Raw genomic sequence first — 13,967 nt, forward strand, 5'->3', positions numbered from 1 at the left:
AGAGGGTTAGGGTTAGACTGCGGGGAGGACAGGGTTAGGGTTAGGCTGCGGGGAGGGTTAGGCTGCGGGGAGGGTTAGAGTTAGGCTGCGGGGAGGGTTAGAGGTAGACTGCGGGGAGGGGAGGGTTAGGCTGCGGGGAGGGGATGTTTAGGGTTAGGCTGCAGGGAGGAGAGGGTTAGGGTTAGGCTGCGGGGAGGGTTAGGCTGCAAGGAGGAGAGGGTTTGGGTTAGGCTGCGGGGAGGGTTAGGGTTAGGCTGCGGGGAGGGTTAGAGTTAGACTGCAAAGAGGGATAGGTATTTATACTTACCTGACCCATGTCTGGATTCCCTTCATCATAATGCCACCATTGGTATTCTGAATGCCAGTCACCTGTATGTTCTTCACAATAACATTTTATTCACAGTAGACTTGATCAACCATTGATGATCCTAATTATAGATCCTTTTTATGTAATGAATGCATTTACAAATCAGTAATTCATTTCAGTTTATTCCTATTTTTAGAACTTTCTTCACATGTTGATTTCTCTTGTTACAGCTGTATAATATTGACTCACTTGATGATGACATCACAGTTATAAAGATAAAGAAATAAAATATTTTATCAGATGTAAAAGCTCGAAGCTCAATGTGAAGCATCATTTAGGGTTGCATAGGTATAAATAAGCCACATAATAAAGTGTCCATTGTACAGTATCTTAGGCTACTCGTCTTCTTTAACGTTTCACAGTTGCATATTCCACAGGTTCATCATGGCTGATAGTAAGAGGGGACTGTCTTGCCTGGCTGGGACGAGGATGGGAGATTGATGAATATTGAATTTCTAGAGGTGCGTTCATAATCTGTTATAGCATGAGACAGAGGAACAAAATAACATGGTTTAAATAATGGTTTCTACTACAGTTAAATCTATTGCCTGTCATCTCCATAAAAGGGAGGGGGGGGGGGGTACATTATTTCATAAAATTCCCAATTATTATATTCTGCATAATCAAAGAGACAGAGTTTGTCAGTGTTCGAAAAATTATTTCTAATTCACCATAAGACATGTCAATATTTCCAACCACATTTGAACCTTTATCAAGACACCCAAAAACCAGAAGGCCACAACATACACCAGGTATTTAAGTCTCTTGAGAGAGTCTAAGGACCAACACCCATGTACACTTATTTCTATCTGATATCATTACTGATGCAGGTGCCTAACACGGGTGCCGGATGACCTCCCAACAGTCGAAATTCCAATGGTCAGTATACAGACATCAAAATCCCAACGGTTAAATGCAGTCAGGATCACAACTTACAGGGACTATTCTCCTTTGTTGGGGTCCACAACCCAAATAGAGGGAGAATAGAACCTGTGGTGAGCTCAGCGAGCCACCAAGCCTGCAGCTCGCCTCACTGTCGGATTACCAGCAGTCAGGATTCTGATGTCGGTCTACTAACCGTCGGAATCCCAGATGTTGGCCCGCTATAACGCACCCCCTAAACCACATGTCCAATGTGGTAAATACGATGAAAGTTCAATAAGTAAGGTAACAAGACCTCTTGTGTGTAATGTTCTCTATTTCATTTTAATTTCCTGCCAGGCCAGAGCCGGTAGACCGCTGTTTCCCCTAACGGATATTAGACTGCGTTACAATGCTTAATACATATCAGGATCTTCTACCGAAATATTACTGTATACAGTACAGTCTTACCTCTCCATTGCTGTAAATTGCTTCGTTATTCTGAAATCTCTGGTCCGATGACTCCCTGAAATCGGGATAAAATATCACAATACAGAATGGGAGATGTTGTGTGCATCTTCTATAATATTTACCGAAAGGGAAATTAGGAAAAAAAATGGGGTGTTGCCTAGGCAACCAAACCGGGCGGTGGCAGGGGGTGTGACGTGAAGCAGCTACTGGACGAGGGGAGAACAACCCTTCAGATACAAGAAATAAGGAAAAAGAAACCGTAGCGCTAATACACCAATGAACAATTAAAAATATGCAAATTAATAACATTGTTGGATGAGTGGAACAAATGAAAATCCCACAGAGGGGCCACCAATGTGACAGTCTCTGCAAATGCAGATAGGTTTTAGTTACCACAGTGCAATCACCAGGAGATTTTATTTCATTTTAGGATGTATGTCAGCAAGTATTCTCCATAAGGTGGTGACGAGGAGGTCCAGAGGTTATGCTTTGGGGGTGATGGAGTGGGTGGACAAGTTCTGTTGGATGGGTGGCTGGTTCGGATCTGGGGCGAGGTGCAATAAAGTGCTAGAAGGTTGTCAGAGGTACAGAGACTGTCATATTGGTGGCCCCTCTGTGGGATTTTCATTTGTTCCACTCATCTAACAATTACCCAACAGGAGTAACATGTGAACTATTGGCGGTATTCATAGGAACGGATCCGAATGAGTGCAGATATAATAAATGTAACAATAGGCACTTCAATACATGTATTACAGAGGCCACGCCCACTTTCATGAAGAGGCAGTGCCCATTTTACGAGGCCACACCCACTTTTATGGGAGTGCGTGTGCCTTCAGCATGCGCATAGGGATAACTGGGGGGAATCTCCAGGAATCTATGATGCGTGAGGTGGTAACCCTAGTAGGGAGAGCGTTCTGAGCAATGCAGCTTCGATCAGAACACTCAGGTCTCTAAGCACACAGCAAGGTGTCAGAGACAGTGTTCTCCATGCAGGTTTTTAATCAGCAGAAGACACAGACCCGTGGGGCCGTGCATTTAAGTCGCTGTGTAGTCTGTACACAAACAGTGATTTTCAGGCAATTTCTGAGCGAATTAATTAAATGATGTAAAATTGTTAAGAATATGCCTGAATGTCTCTCTGCGTGTAGGCCCCATATGGCAAATAGATATTGGGCTTATCTTTTCTGGTCTTTAAATCCTTTAATAACATGATGTTGTGACCCTGCCAGGATGTGGACAGGGCAGGGCACAGGGTTACACAGCCACCTGGTGAGGAGAGCAGACCCCCGGCCCACACCCTGGTAGTGTCACAAATAGGGGAGCACTACGGTCGTCAGCGTCACTAATGTGGGCGTGTCCCGCGTCTACGGAGATGCTATGCTCTTCCCAAGCTTTCCATTTATGTGAATAGAAAACAAAGTTGGATTGACGCTTTAAATATTTGACTTTAAATATTACACTAAAACTAATACTGTAATGATGTAGCTGTTATCTATTCATGCATAGATATATAGGGGCAGGAAGTAATGCCACCAGAGTATGGCATCCCGCCTATATACTCCATGTTATTTTCATGTTATCACCACTGTGGTGCACAGATTGCGATGTATTATATCTTATTCTCAGTAGCAAGAAAGAAAACGACAAAAACGTATTTGCAGAGATATGAAGAACTTACGGGGGTCTTGTGCTCGGGATATTCCCATACTCATGAAGATCTTCCAGTATTTGCTCTTGACCCATCATGTCCTGCATGAAGAAGAATATAACAATTAAAGCAATTACATATTCAGATTACACGCGTGCACATCTCGACTGCAAGTGTCTTTGGCAACTTTTCAATTTGCCGACAGGCTGGGGTGTTTTGGGGAGGACCCCCAGCGTTTCATGAGTGTGCCCAATAAAATGGTGGGTGTGCCCATATAAATGCAGGGTGGGCCCCAGCAAATGCAGGCAGTCCTCTGTCTGTTTGGGGCAGGCACATGACATTGGTACCCACCCTGAAATTGAACCCATACTTGCAGCCACCGAGTGACTCCTGAGTCACGCGGCTTCGAGCACTGGAGAAATCCTTTGATGGTTTAGTTGGTTAAGAGCTGCACAAAATGAATCACAACCAGGATGGATATATACAGTATATTATTACATAGGTGCCGATTTATGTTTTTGCTGGTGGGTGCTCAAGCCAAAAATATAGGGGAGTGGCATCATGGGAAAGGGGAGTGGCCTCAAAATAATACTGATTTATATTACGCAGCACAGTTGTCTCCAATATTCAAATTATGGCAACAGTGCCAAATACATAAATGCCCCCTCAGTGCCAAATACATAAATGCCCCCACAGTGCCAAATACATAAATGCCCCCACAGTGCCAAATACATAAATGCCCCCACAGTGCCAAATACATAAATGCCCCCACAGTGCCAAATACATAAATGCCCCCTCAGTGCCAAATACATAAATGCCCCCACAGTGCCAAATACATAAATGCCCCCACAGTGCCAAATACATAAATGCCCCCTCAGTGCCAAATACATAAATGCCCCCACAGTGCCAAATACATAAATGCCCCCACAGTGCCAAATACATAAATGCCCCCTCAGTGCCAAATACATAAATGCCCCCACAGTGCCAAATACATAAATGCCCCCACAGTGGCAAATACATAAATGCCCCCACAGTGCCAAATACATAAATGCCCCCTCAGTGCCAAATACATAAATGCCCCCACAGTGCAGGTACATAAATGCCTACACAGTACCTGTGCCAGCGATGAGGGAGGGGGAGTGCAGTGGGACACGGGCAGGTGGGCCGCTGCTGAGCGGGTGGGTGCTCATCAATTTCTGTGGGTGCTCGTGCCCTCAAGCACCCACAGAATTGGCACCTATGGATTATTATTTATCTGGGCAATATATACTAGATTGTACTCAAGGAGACGCCGAACATGAATGAAGCAAATACTCACAGGGAACGGGATCCTGGTGTTGGCTCCAAGAAACGGGGAAGTGTCATGAGAAGACTTGCTCTTCTTTCTTCTAAAATGATCAAATTAGCAGATTAGCACCATGTAATGTCATGCAATATCATTATAAAAGGTAATTGTGGCATCTATTATAATAATATAATAGATATATAATAATATAATAGATATATAATAATATAATAGACATCACCAATACATCCCTATTATTCTTAACTCCAGTATTCACCTCCTAAGGACAAAATCTATTTACAATGGAAGAACCAAACGGTTGGGAACGGTTGGGAATTTCGAGAATTGGGCTCACATGGGAGGCACCAAATCAAATGTAGGCAGAACAAACAGCAAAATAGGGGGGGTTAGTACATTACTACACCAGTATGGAAGCCATTGGCAGTCTAGTGGTACCCAAACCTTTAAACTTCAGTGAAAAAACACAGACTCCACATGACAAACATTATTACTACCCCTCCCCCCACTGAGACTGAACACAGACCCCAAACCATCAATCAAGCAGACAAACAACTCATTACCATAATCCTCTGAATAGCACAAATATCCCCCCCCCTCCCCAGTGGAGCCCAGAAACACCCCACAAATTGTTACACCCGCAGATAGATACTCCTGTCCCTATCTGGAGAGAGATGTCACCATGGATAAAGATGGGCGGCGCCTTAGATGAGTATTTTCATTGTTGGGTATTCTGCTCTGTGTGCAGGCAAAGGTTACTTGCGTGAGAGATAGGAGGGGGCGGGGCCACTACTCTGAGCAGCACCGCCTCTAAACAAACAGCCACTTGCTGAAAGGCAGCATCACATGATCTCCAGCCTACCGGTAATCTTCCATACAAGGCCTATGGCTGATCAGCCCCTGCTGTCAAAATGTTATGGATACCTCATTACTTTAACTATTCAGCTGGTAAATGCAGAGAACAGATATGAATATAATACAGTGGCCATGATCTTGTGATGCAATATGCATTAACAATTGGGCAGCACAATGACTATGATGACACCTCTATACCATTATATAGTGATGGATGAATCGGTTACGTTGTATAACCTGATGTAAAAGAAGATGATCAGTATAAGCAGAATCGGAAGAAGGCCTCCGAGCGTCAGCAGAATCACCAGTAGTGAATCACCTTCAGAGGTTTCATTGTTAGGTATTTGTACTGTAACGAAGAGAGAACGAAGCAATCACATTAATTGGCAGATCATGAAGGTATAAAGCTTATTTTCTAAACACTGTAGTGTGATCTTGAACCCTCTGGATTTGCCCCTGGCTGAGGGATACAATAGCACCCCCCAAATCTGTGCTCAGTGGCTCTAAAAATATTTCTTATTATACAGAAATTTGAATAAGAGGTGTGGTCATGCCTCCTGTGCTTAGGCCACTCCCCCCCTGTGCTTAGGCCACTCCTCCCAAAAGATTACCTGGGCGTACCACAGCTATCTACACCACTGGAAACAAAGGTTTTTGTACTGTACACTATTAGAAGTCCCTGAGGAGTGAGCGCACCCTGACCATCAGGAAGAAGCAAATACTGTACATACGCTATCACTTTACTTTTATCAATGGACCCCCTGGTGACCACTACGCCCAATTCTTTTGGCCCAATTCATATTTATTTGATAACCTGATAGTACAGTATGTGACAAGGAATCACACACACTGAATAAGATAAAGTCTTGGTCAGTGGCGTAACTAAGCCTCCGCAGCCCCCGCCATGGCGGGGAGGCGCAGAGTAACTATGGGCGCCTGGGGGGCTGCGGTGCTATAGTTACCCGCTGCACTGCTGCCCGGCCGCATCTGCGTCACTGTCCCGTCACTCGCTCCCGGCGCCGTCTCCTGCTGATAATGAAAAGTGACACTTAGAAAATGGCTGCCCCCGTATTGCAGACAGTTTTGGCAGCCATTTTCTAAGAGTCACTTTTCATTATCAGCAGGAGCCGGCGCCGGGAGCGAGTGACGGGACAGTGACGCAGATGCGGCCGGGCAGCAGCGCAGTGGTGACTGAGGGAGACTGGACGGGACAGTGACCGTCAGGTAAGAGTATGGGGGGGGGGGCGCCGAAAAAATTTGGCGGGGGGGCGCAAAATATATAGTTACGCCACTGGTCTTGGTCTTTATTTTGTAGCAGGTTAGCAGCATACCAGGTGACCAGCATAAGCAAGGATGGTTACAGCATTGCAGTATACAGGTGGTACAGGATAATACAAACTCCTCAGTATGTTCCAGTGGTCCCTACCATAGCACACACCATAGCCTATTCCACCATCAGGAGCAATGACCTCCTGCCCTAGAAACATCTATATCAGGAGAGTGCAGGTGCTGCTAATCAGCCCAACCCTGATCACATCAGTTTTCCTACTGCTGCTGCTCTATAACCTGTACTGGATCCCCACATTACCTTCATGTGGAGGTAGGATGTTCCTGGCACAAGTATATGTACACATCTGACAATGGGTGCAGACAGGCTAAACAGCCACTTAAGAGATCGGGGTGTGGTTCTAACTGTTTAGCATCCAACAAATAACGGTGTATTGCCCTAATTTTGTGGGTGCCAAGGCCAGGGCTACTCAGATGGCCGATGTTAACGCAAGTGCTCCAGTGCTAGGACCATAGACACAGCAGCCAATCAGGGAAGCCTGCAGGAGTGTGGATGAGCAATGTCTAGGATGACAGTTTTTAGGTCGCCATCAAAAGGGTCGACATGCACCATGTTGACAGTAAAAAAAAGTTCACCATGGCAAAGGATCGACATCCTGCAGCCCACAGGAGAGGGATTGTGATATCCCTCTCTGGCATGGCTGTCTCATTGCCTTGTGGACCATGGACCATACCATCCTCATAGAAAACTTTGGGGGTGGCTGAAGCAGTAGTCGGCACACAGGAAATAAGAGATATCTCCTACTCAGCCATGTGACACATTTAAGGTTATAATTCTGCATAAATAGGCAACTGTGACTTCTAATATCATTTTTTTGCAATAAAAAAATGATTAGTACAATTTTGTGAAGAATATTAGAAAATATCAGCCATACAATCTGATGCAATGATGTTACACTGTTTATCTGGGAAAAACTGTAGCATCATTTTATTATGCATATACTGTACAGTTCAGTCGCAATTACATACCGAATATAGGCATGCTGTATATAGTTTTAATCAGCGAAAGCTGCTTGAGTGTCTCATTCACACAGCAATCTGCATAGGACATATTTGACGGGGGGGGGGGGGGGGAGAGAATGCAAAAATGACATACAGTGCATAAGCTATTTTGACAGATCAGTATATTTAAAAAAAAATAAGGTTAGAAATAAAGATCTGTCAGGTATACATCATCCGTAAAAGCTGCTGTGTCCGGATTACCAGCCCTGGGATGTCCTATCCTTTACGACAGGGACAACACTGTCCCTGCTGCTGGCTCTGGATTGTGTATAAGATCTCACGATTATAGGAAGATCTCATGGCCAGTTAGCAATATGGGCTAAAGTCATTTAATACGAGTAGAAACTACATTTTATAGGTTTTTGTGGAACCCTAGATATTTACAGATCACTCTGATGCCAGTTTTATACCAATATAATGTCCTTCGATTCTGCACTGACTGTTGGAAGGAGTTGAGTAGATCAAGAGTTTCTCACGTTTCATAAACCTCAAGTCCTGCACATACAGTATGTAATTGCTGGCTAGGTGATTAAGAATGAAGGGATTTATGTATCATTCAGTGAAACGTAGGGAGAAGTTGCCTGAACCAACCAATCAGCTTTGAGGTAACATTGACCATGCATTCTATAAAATGCTATGTGCAAGCTAATTGGTTGCTATGAGCAAACCGTTACAGTTCATTAAAACAACAGAAATTCTCAATATGCTCCTGGATTACTGACCGTCAATGTAGACCTTTTCAGAGGGGGAACTCCCAAATATGTTGTGTGCGATACAAGAGTAGACTACATTTTTCTCCTCAGTGCTGTTTACCAGCAGGGTCTGTCCTTTTTCATTTGGTAGCAAAGATTCACCCTTCATCCAGCTGTAGTGAGTCACATTCGGTCTGCTCTTCAGGAACTCACACCTCAGCTCGGTGACTCCTTCTCTGAGTTCTGATCGAAGAATGTGAACTTTGATAGGAGGATCTACAGAACAGAAGAAAAGAGTTGGCCATAGCAAGGTACATGGGGCATAACAGACATGCTTACTATCTCCTTCAGTATAATGTATTGACGGTACTTGTGTAGTTTCACGGCGCCAGCATGGTGCCGTGCGTCTGAGTCCCATGCGTCTGAGTCGCTTTGCTCGCCTACGCTGCGGGCTCGGTGGCTCGCTACGCTCGCCACGCTATCTAAAATCAACTCCATGCCAACATGGATAGTAGGGGTATGAACTATCCATGTTGGCATGGAGTTAAGTTACTTTATTTTAGATAGTTTGCCGAGCGTAGAAACCGGAAGTAGCACTGCGCCATGCTGGCGCCGTGAAACTACACAAGTACCGTATTGACTGACGCCCTAGATATCAGCCTTCCAGATATCTTCTGTGATATCCATAACATTCAAAGAACAAGATCAGTAGTTTGTGGGCTAATGATGCAATATCAGAAGAAAAGCATTGGAATTGACATAACCACTGTAGAATAATTACCTCTGAAGTGCTTATTTAGGCTTGCACTGCGGTTTGCTTCCTGAAGTCATCTGCACTGATTCCATACAGTGCGTGGCCCAGTGTCTAGCCAAAACTCCATGCAGACATCATGCCTCCTCCATGATGACACAGTACTACACACCTCTCTGCCTTCTGCATTCCACAGTGTCCAACTCCTCCACCATTACTACAGGCCGCAGTTCTGTCAGTACAACACCAAGTTTCCTTCCAGACACCAAATATGGTTGGATGCGATCACGTGATTCCCTACAGCCAATCCTGCAATACCAGCTCTGTCACCTGTTTGTTGCAGCCTATTAGCTCACACTGGCCACTATAAGTATTGTGGTAAAACACCCCCAAGTGGCCAGTGAAATTATGTCCTCAGCCTGGCTGTGTCCTGTGCTTTAGCTCCTGTGGGAATCTCTCTGTTCACAGACTTCAAGTTCAAGTTTCCATCCTGCTGCACAGCCAGGTTTCCTCCAGTTTTATTACTGAATAACACTCCTTCAATTCCAGCCGGATTAAAGAGTATCTACAATTGTCTAATATCGGCACCATCAGTTGCCATCTATCACTGCTAAGATGCTCCCAGCTTTCCTGCTTTTTACTAGTGTACCATGTCCTACAACCAGCCACCATCAGAGAGTCACTATCGATATCAGCCACCATCTTTGACATTAATCGGTAACTGTCATAATCAGTAATCTCCTACATGTGCCTGTGTTATTGGTACATTTCCAGAGCTCAATCTTTTTACATGCAGTGAACAGATCCGTTTCATCCACTCCAGCAATACCACCAAAGGTCAACATCGGTCAGACCCTTTAACCTCCTTCGGTTTAAGCCGATTCTTGCATATCCACCGTTTCCAGGACCTTATTCTGGTTGACTCACAAGGCTGTATTTAGGCAGCCTTGCGAGTCCACCAGACGCCGCCTTGCGAATGCCGGGTTGCCCACCCCCCATTCACACGCCTTGCTCGTTCGGGTTGCCCACCCCCCATTCGCACGCCTTGCTCGTTCGGATGGCCTGCAAATAAAGGTTTACATAAACATCCATTCGCAGGCCAGGGGGAAACTCCCACATCTTTTGATGGTAGCCAACCATTGAAAGATGTGGTGAGTGCACGCATATCAAAAGTGATTCTCCGATCACTCAGATATACCTGCACATTCAGGAGGAAGTGGGTGGGCAGCTGACATCTGGTGATGTCAGCTGCCCACCCCCGGCATCCACGTCACCAGGCGATTCCCATGGGAACTCCCAATGTTTTCACGGGACTCCTATGAAATGCTGAGCGTTCACATGGGCGAGTCCCCCGGAACGCCCATCACCACCCCCAGCACGACCCCACCGGCCGCAATGTTGGGTGCAGGCACCCGGGGAACAGTCTGTTTACCGTGGTGGCACACACCCAGCGCATGCACATGCGCAGAAATGCACATTTTTAAAAACATCGAGCTCGCATGTGAATTCTCATGCGAGCAAACAGACCTGAATAAGGTCCACAATCTCTTTCAGTTCCAGCTGATTCTTGCATATCAACTGGGTCTAGTCCGGTCACAGTCGCCATTGGTTCCAGCAGATTTCTGCACCTTCTCCGGTTCCAGTCCAGGCGAAGTACTAATTTGGTTCCAGATGATTCATAGCCCCGATCCCAATTGACCATTGCCCCTAACTCTCAGCTATCTGGTCATGCCTTCGGCCTGAGACTCCACCTCATAATCTGTGGTCCTCTCACCTAGGTATACTGTATAAACCACATCAAGCCGCCAAGCTTTCAATACTCTCCAACCCAAGAACCAGTCACCCAAGAAGTTTAAACTTCGATCAAATTGAAATAGAACCAAGATCAAATTGTGGAGAGTCACTTTTTTGTGAACCCTTCCATATTGTAATTCATTATTCATATATTTTATGCAGTTCACTGTCTGTCTCAGATGTGGTTGGGCACTGAAAGCGCATGGGGGGGGGGGGGGGGGATGTTTTTTTTCTTTTTGAAAGGGGCCTGGCTAAACCTTCCAGACAACAGCAGTCAATTAATTTTGCTCTGTGCTGTTCTTGGTAGTAGACTATAGTAGTAGGATTATAGTACTAGTAGTCTGTATCAAAGATGGGTGCAGAAGACATTGGATCCAGAAATTGTGCTTAAGTATGCTAATGTTGTACAAGGCATCTGTTGGGTAAAGAACGCCTCCTGCCAGCATCTGTGATCCATATACTGCATTCTAAGACATAGCACTGGGTCAACAACGGTACCATCAGGTAGTTGCAAAGGAGTGGGTGGTCAGACACAAGAAGAAAATGCTGGCCACTGTGTCCCTATACATTTGTAGATTAAATAAACTAACATTTATATACTGTACATACTGATTATGTATGTAGGTGCTGATTTGTATACGTACATGGCACAGGAATCTCTGTTAGCGCTGACTCTCCAATACCCACAGCATTTATTGCAGCACAGGAGAAGGGCTTAGTGTCCCATCTCACGTTCCTCACTATAATTGCTTTTGTTTGGACATGTAATTTAGTTTTATTTTCCCCTTTGTACCATTCATATCTAGATACGGCCGGGTTAGATTTGCTGCTTCCGCATGTTAAATACGCATCGCCTCGCAGTATTTGTGTAGTTGTGACAGTCACATCTATTGGTGGGACTGTGAACAGAAAAAAAATCAATGAGAAAAAACCCAGTTAAATTCTATAGAAACTACAACAAAAGTAATATTATAGTAATCATGTGACAGAACCATCCTCAAATATAATGTGTGCAGAATCAGGCAAATCACAATGCATAGAATTTCTGGTGTATTAATTTGCATATACAAAAATCCCCTACTGAAATTCGTTTTTAGATAGCTCTTTTTTTTAATTATAATAAACCAACTACTAATTATATACTAGAAAGTCGTCTCAAAGCTAATGCTTCGAAAGCTAGTCTTCTCCCTAGTACAAACATGAACAAACATTTGCCTCTGTGTTTGTGCATGTGTGAGAGAAAGAGATGTAGTTTCACTGGCTGCCAACAGATGGCGGTGTTTCCTAGACACACAGACAGTAGATCATATACATCTCTTATATATTTGGCTACATCTGTCACTCAAAGTGTGTCTGAAGCTGTAACGCTGGGTGGAGCCTCTGACTCACATGACTGACTCACACGACAGAGAACCAGCCCAGTGAGCCCACCCTCTGCCTCTCCATGTTACACAGCAAAGACACAGCTACTCACCAGACACTCCAGGCAGGGCCGGCCTTAGGCATAGGCAAACTAGGCAATTGCCTAGGGCATTTGGAATGCCTAGGGGCATCAGCAGCTTCTGCTGATTAACATGATATGCAGCATGTCTATATTCTGTGTGTGAGTGAGGCTGTATCTGCAATTGAAATAGTGTTTTCATGGAAATCACTGTAACATAGCATTCCGTATGCAGGTACAGCCACAGTCACACACAAAATATAGGCATGCAGCATATAATTTTAATCATCGGAAGCTCCTTGTGTGTGCTGGTCATAACAATGCAAATAAGACGAATTTTCAGCAAAAAAGGCACCCAACGTTGGCAGAACTGGCCAGGAGCTGCATGGCCTATTGAGACAAGATGTATGAGGAAACATCTGTATCCAAGCAGAGGCAGAGGTCACAGTGTTAGCGGCTGTGTGACTGCTGTCTGCGGGTGGGTTGGTTGTGCAATAGTGTTCGGCATATGTGTAAGGGGCATTATGTGTGTCATGTATAAATGCATTAATAATGTGCGACATATGTGTAACAGGCATTATGTGTGTCATGTGTATAAGGGCATTAATAATGTGCAACATATGTTAAATGGGCATTATGTGTGTCATGTGTATAAGGGCATTAATAATGTGCAACATACGTGTAAGGGGCATTATGTGTGTCATTATGTGTATGAAGGGCATTAATAAAGGTAGGCATAATGTGTAAGGGGCATTATGGTTATAAGGACATTAATAATGTGTGTCATGTGTAAGGGGCATCACTGTGTGGTATTATCAGGGGTGTAGAGAGAAAGGGGTAGGGGGTACAAATTACCCAGGCCAAAGTCTGATGGGAGGGCCCAGTGCCCCCCCCCCCCCCTTAAGTGACAGGAGCAGCAGCAGCTCTTCTCCTCTGCCCAGCACACACTGCTTTGTGCTGGGTTGCAGTGTGGCCATGGAGGTGGTTAAAATACAATATTTTCGCAGGATTTTTTTCTAAGGGTATAATGTGAATAATGTGAGGAGTAATGTACTGTATATAAGGTAAAGTGGTACTACAGTGTGATGTAACGTGAATAAGGGACACCATCGCATGATATAATGTGAATAAAGTTGCACTACTGTGTGGCATAATTTGAATTGGGGGTAAAATTGTGTGGCCATGCCCCTTCCCAGCAAGACCACACCCCTGTTTGGGCTGCGCACCAAATGTGTGCACTGTGTCTATTTAAAATATTGCGGGTAGGAGCACCAAAATGATGACTGCTATGATGAGGGTTGATGGTGCTGGGAAAGGGGAGCAGGGTCAGAGGCGGAACTAGTGGCGGTGCTAGGGGGCACCAGCCAAAATCTTGCCTAGGGAGTCATTTAGGCTAGGGCCGGCTCTGACTCCAGGTGAGCGCCCCACACCT

At 44.9% G+C, this 13,967-nt stretch overlaps 1 protein-coding gene across 1 annotated transcript in view; it reads right to left on the reverse strand.

Annotated features, from left to right (window-relative positions):
* Positions 1-472: 472 nt before the first annotated feature.
* Positions 473-13,967, reverse strand: part of LOC146041722 (sialoadhesin-like) — a 57,506-nt gene continuing 44,011 nt past the window's right edge. The window contains exons 5-11 of the mRNA XM_083161637.1: positions 11,739-11,993; positions 8,580-8,825; positions 5,746-5,857; positions 4,669-4,738; positions 3,381-3,451; positions 1,700-1,754; positions 473-841 (exon numbers count right to left, since the gene is read on the reverse strand). Coding sequence (XP_083017763.1) covers positions 716-841; positions 1,700-1,754; positions 3,381-3,451; positions 4,669-4,738; positions 5,746-5,857; positions 8,580-8,825; positions 11,739-11,993 — 935 coding nt within the window. The 3' untranslated portion in view covers positions 473-715. The remainder of the gene's footprint in view (positions 842-1,699; positions 1,755-3,380; positions 3,452-4,668; positions 4,739-5,745; positions 5,858-8,579; positions 8,826-11,738; positions 11,994-13,967) is intronic.

Source organism: Crinia signifera, chromosome 19 (genome assembly GCF_055691185.1).
Source record: "Crinia signifera chromosome 19, ASM5569118v1, whole genome shotgun sequence".
NCBI lineage: Eukaryota > Metazoa > Chordata > Amphibia > Anura > Myobatrachidae > Crinia > Crinia signifera.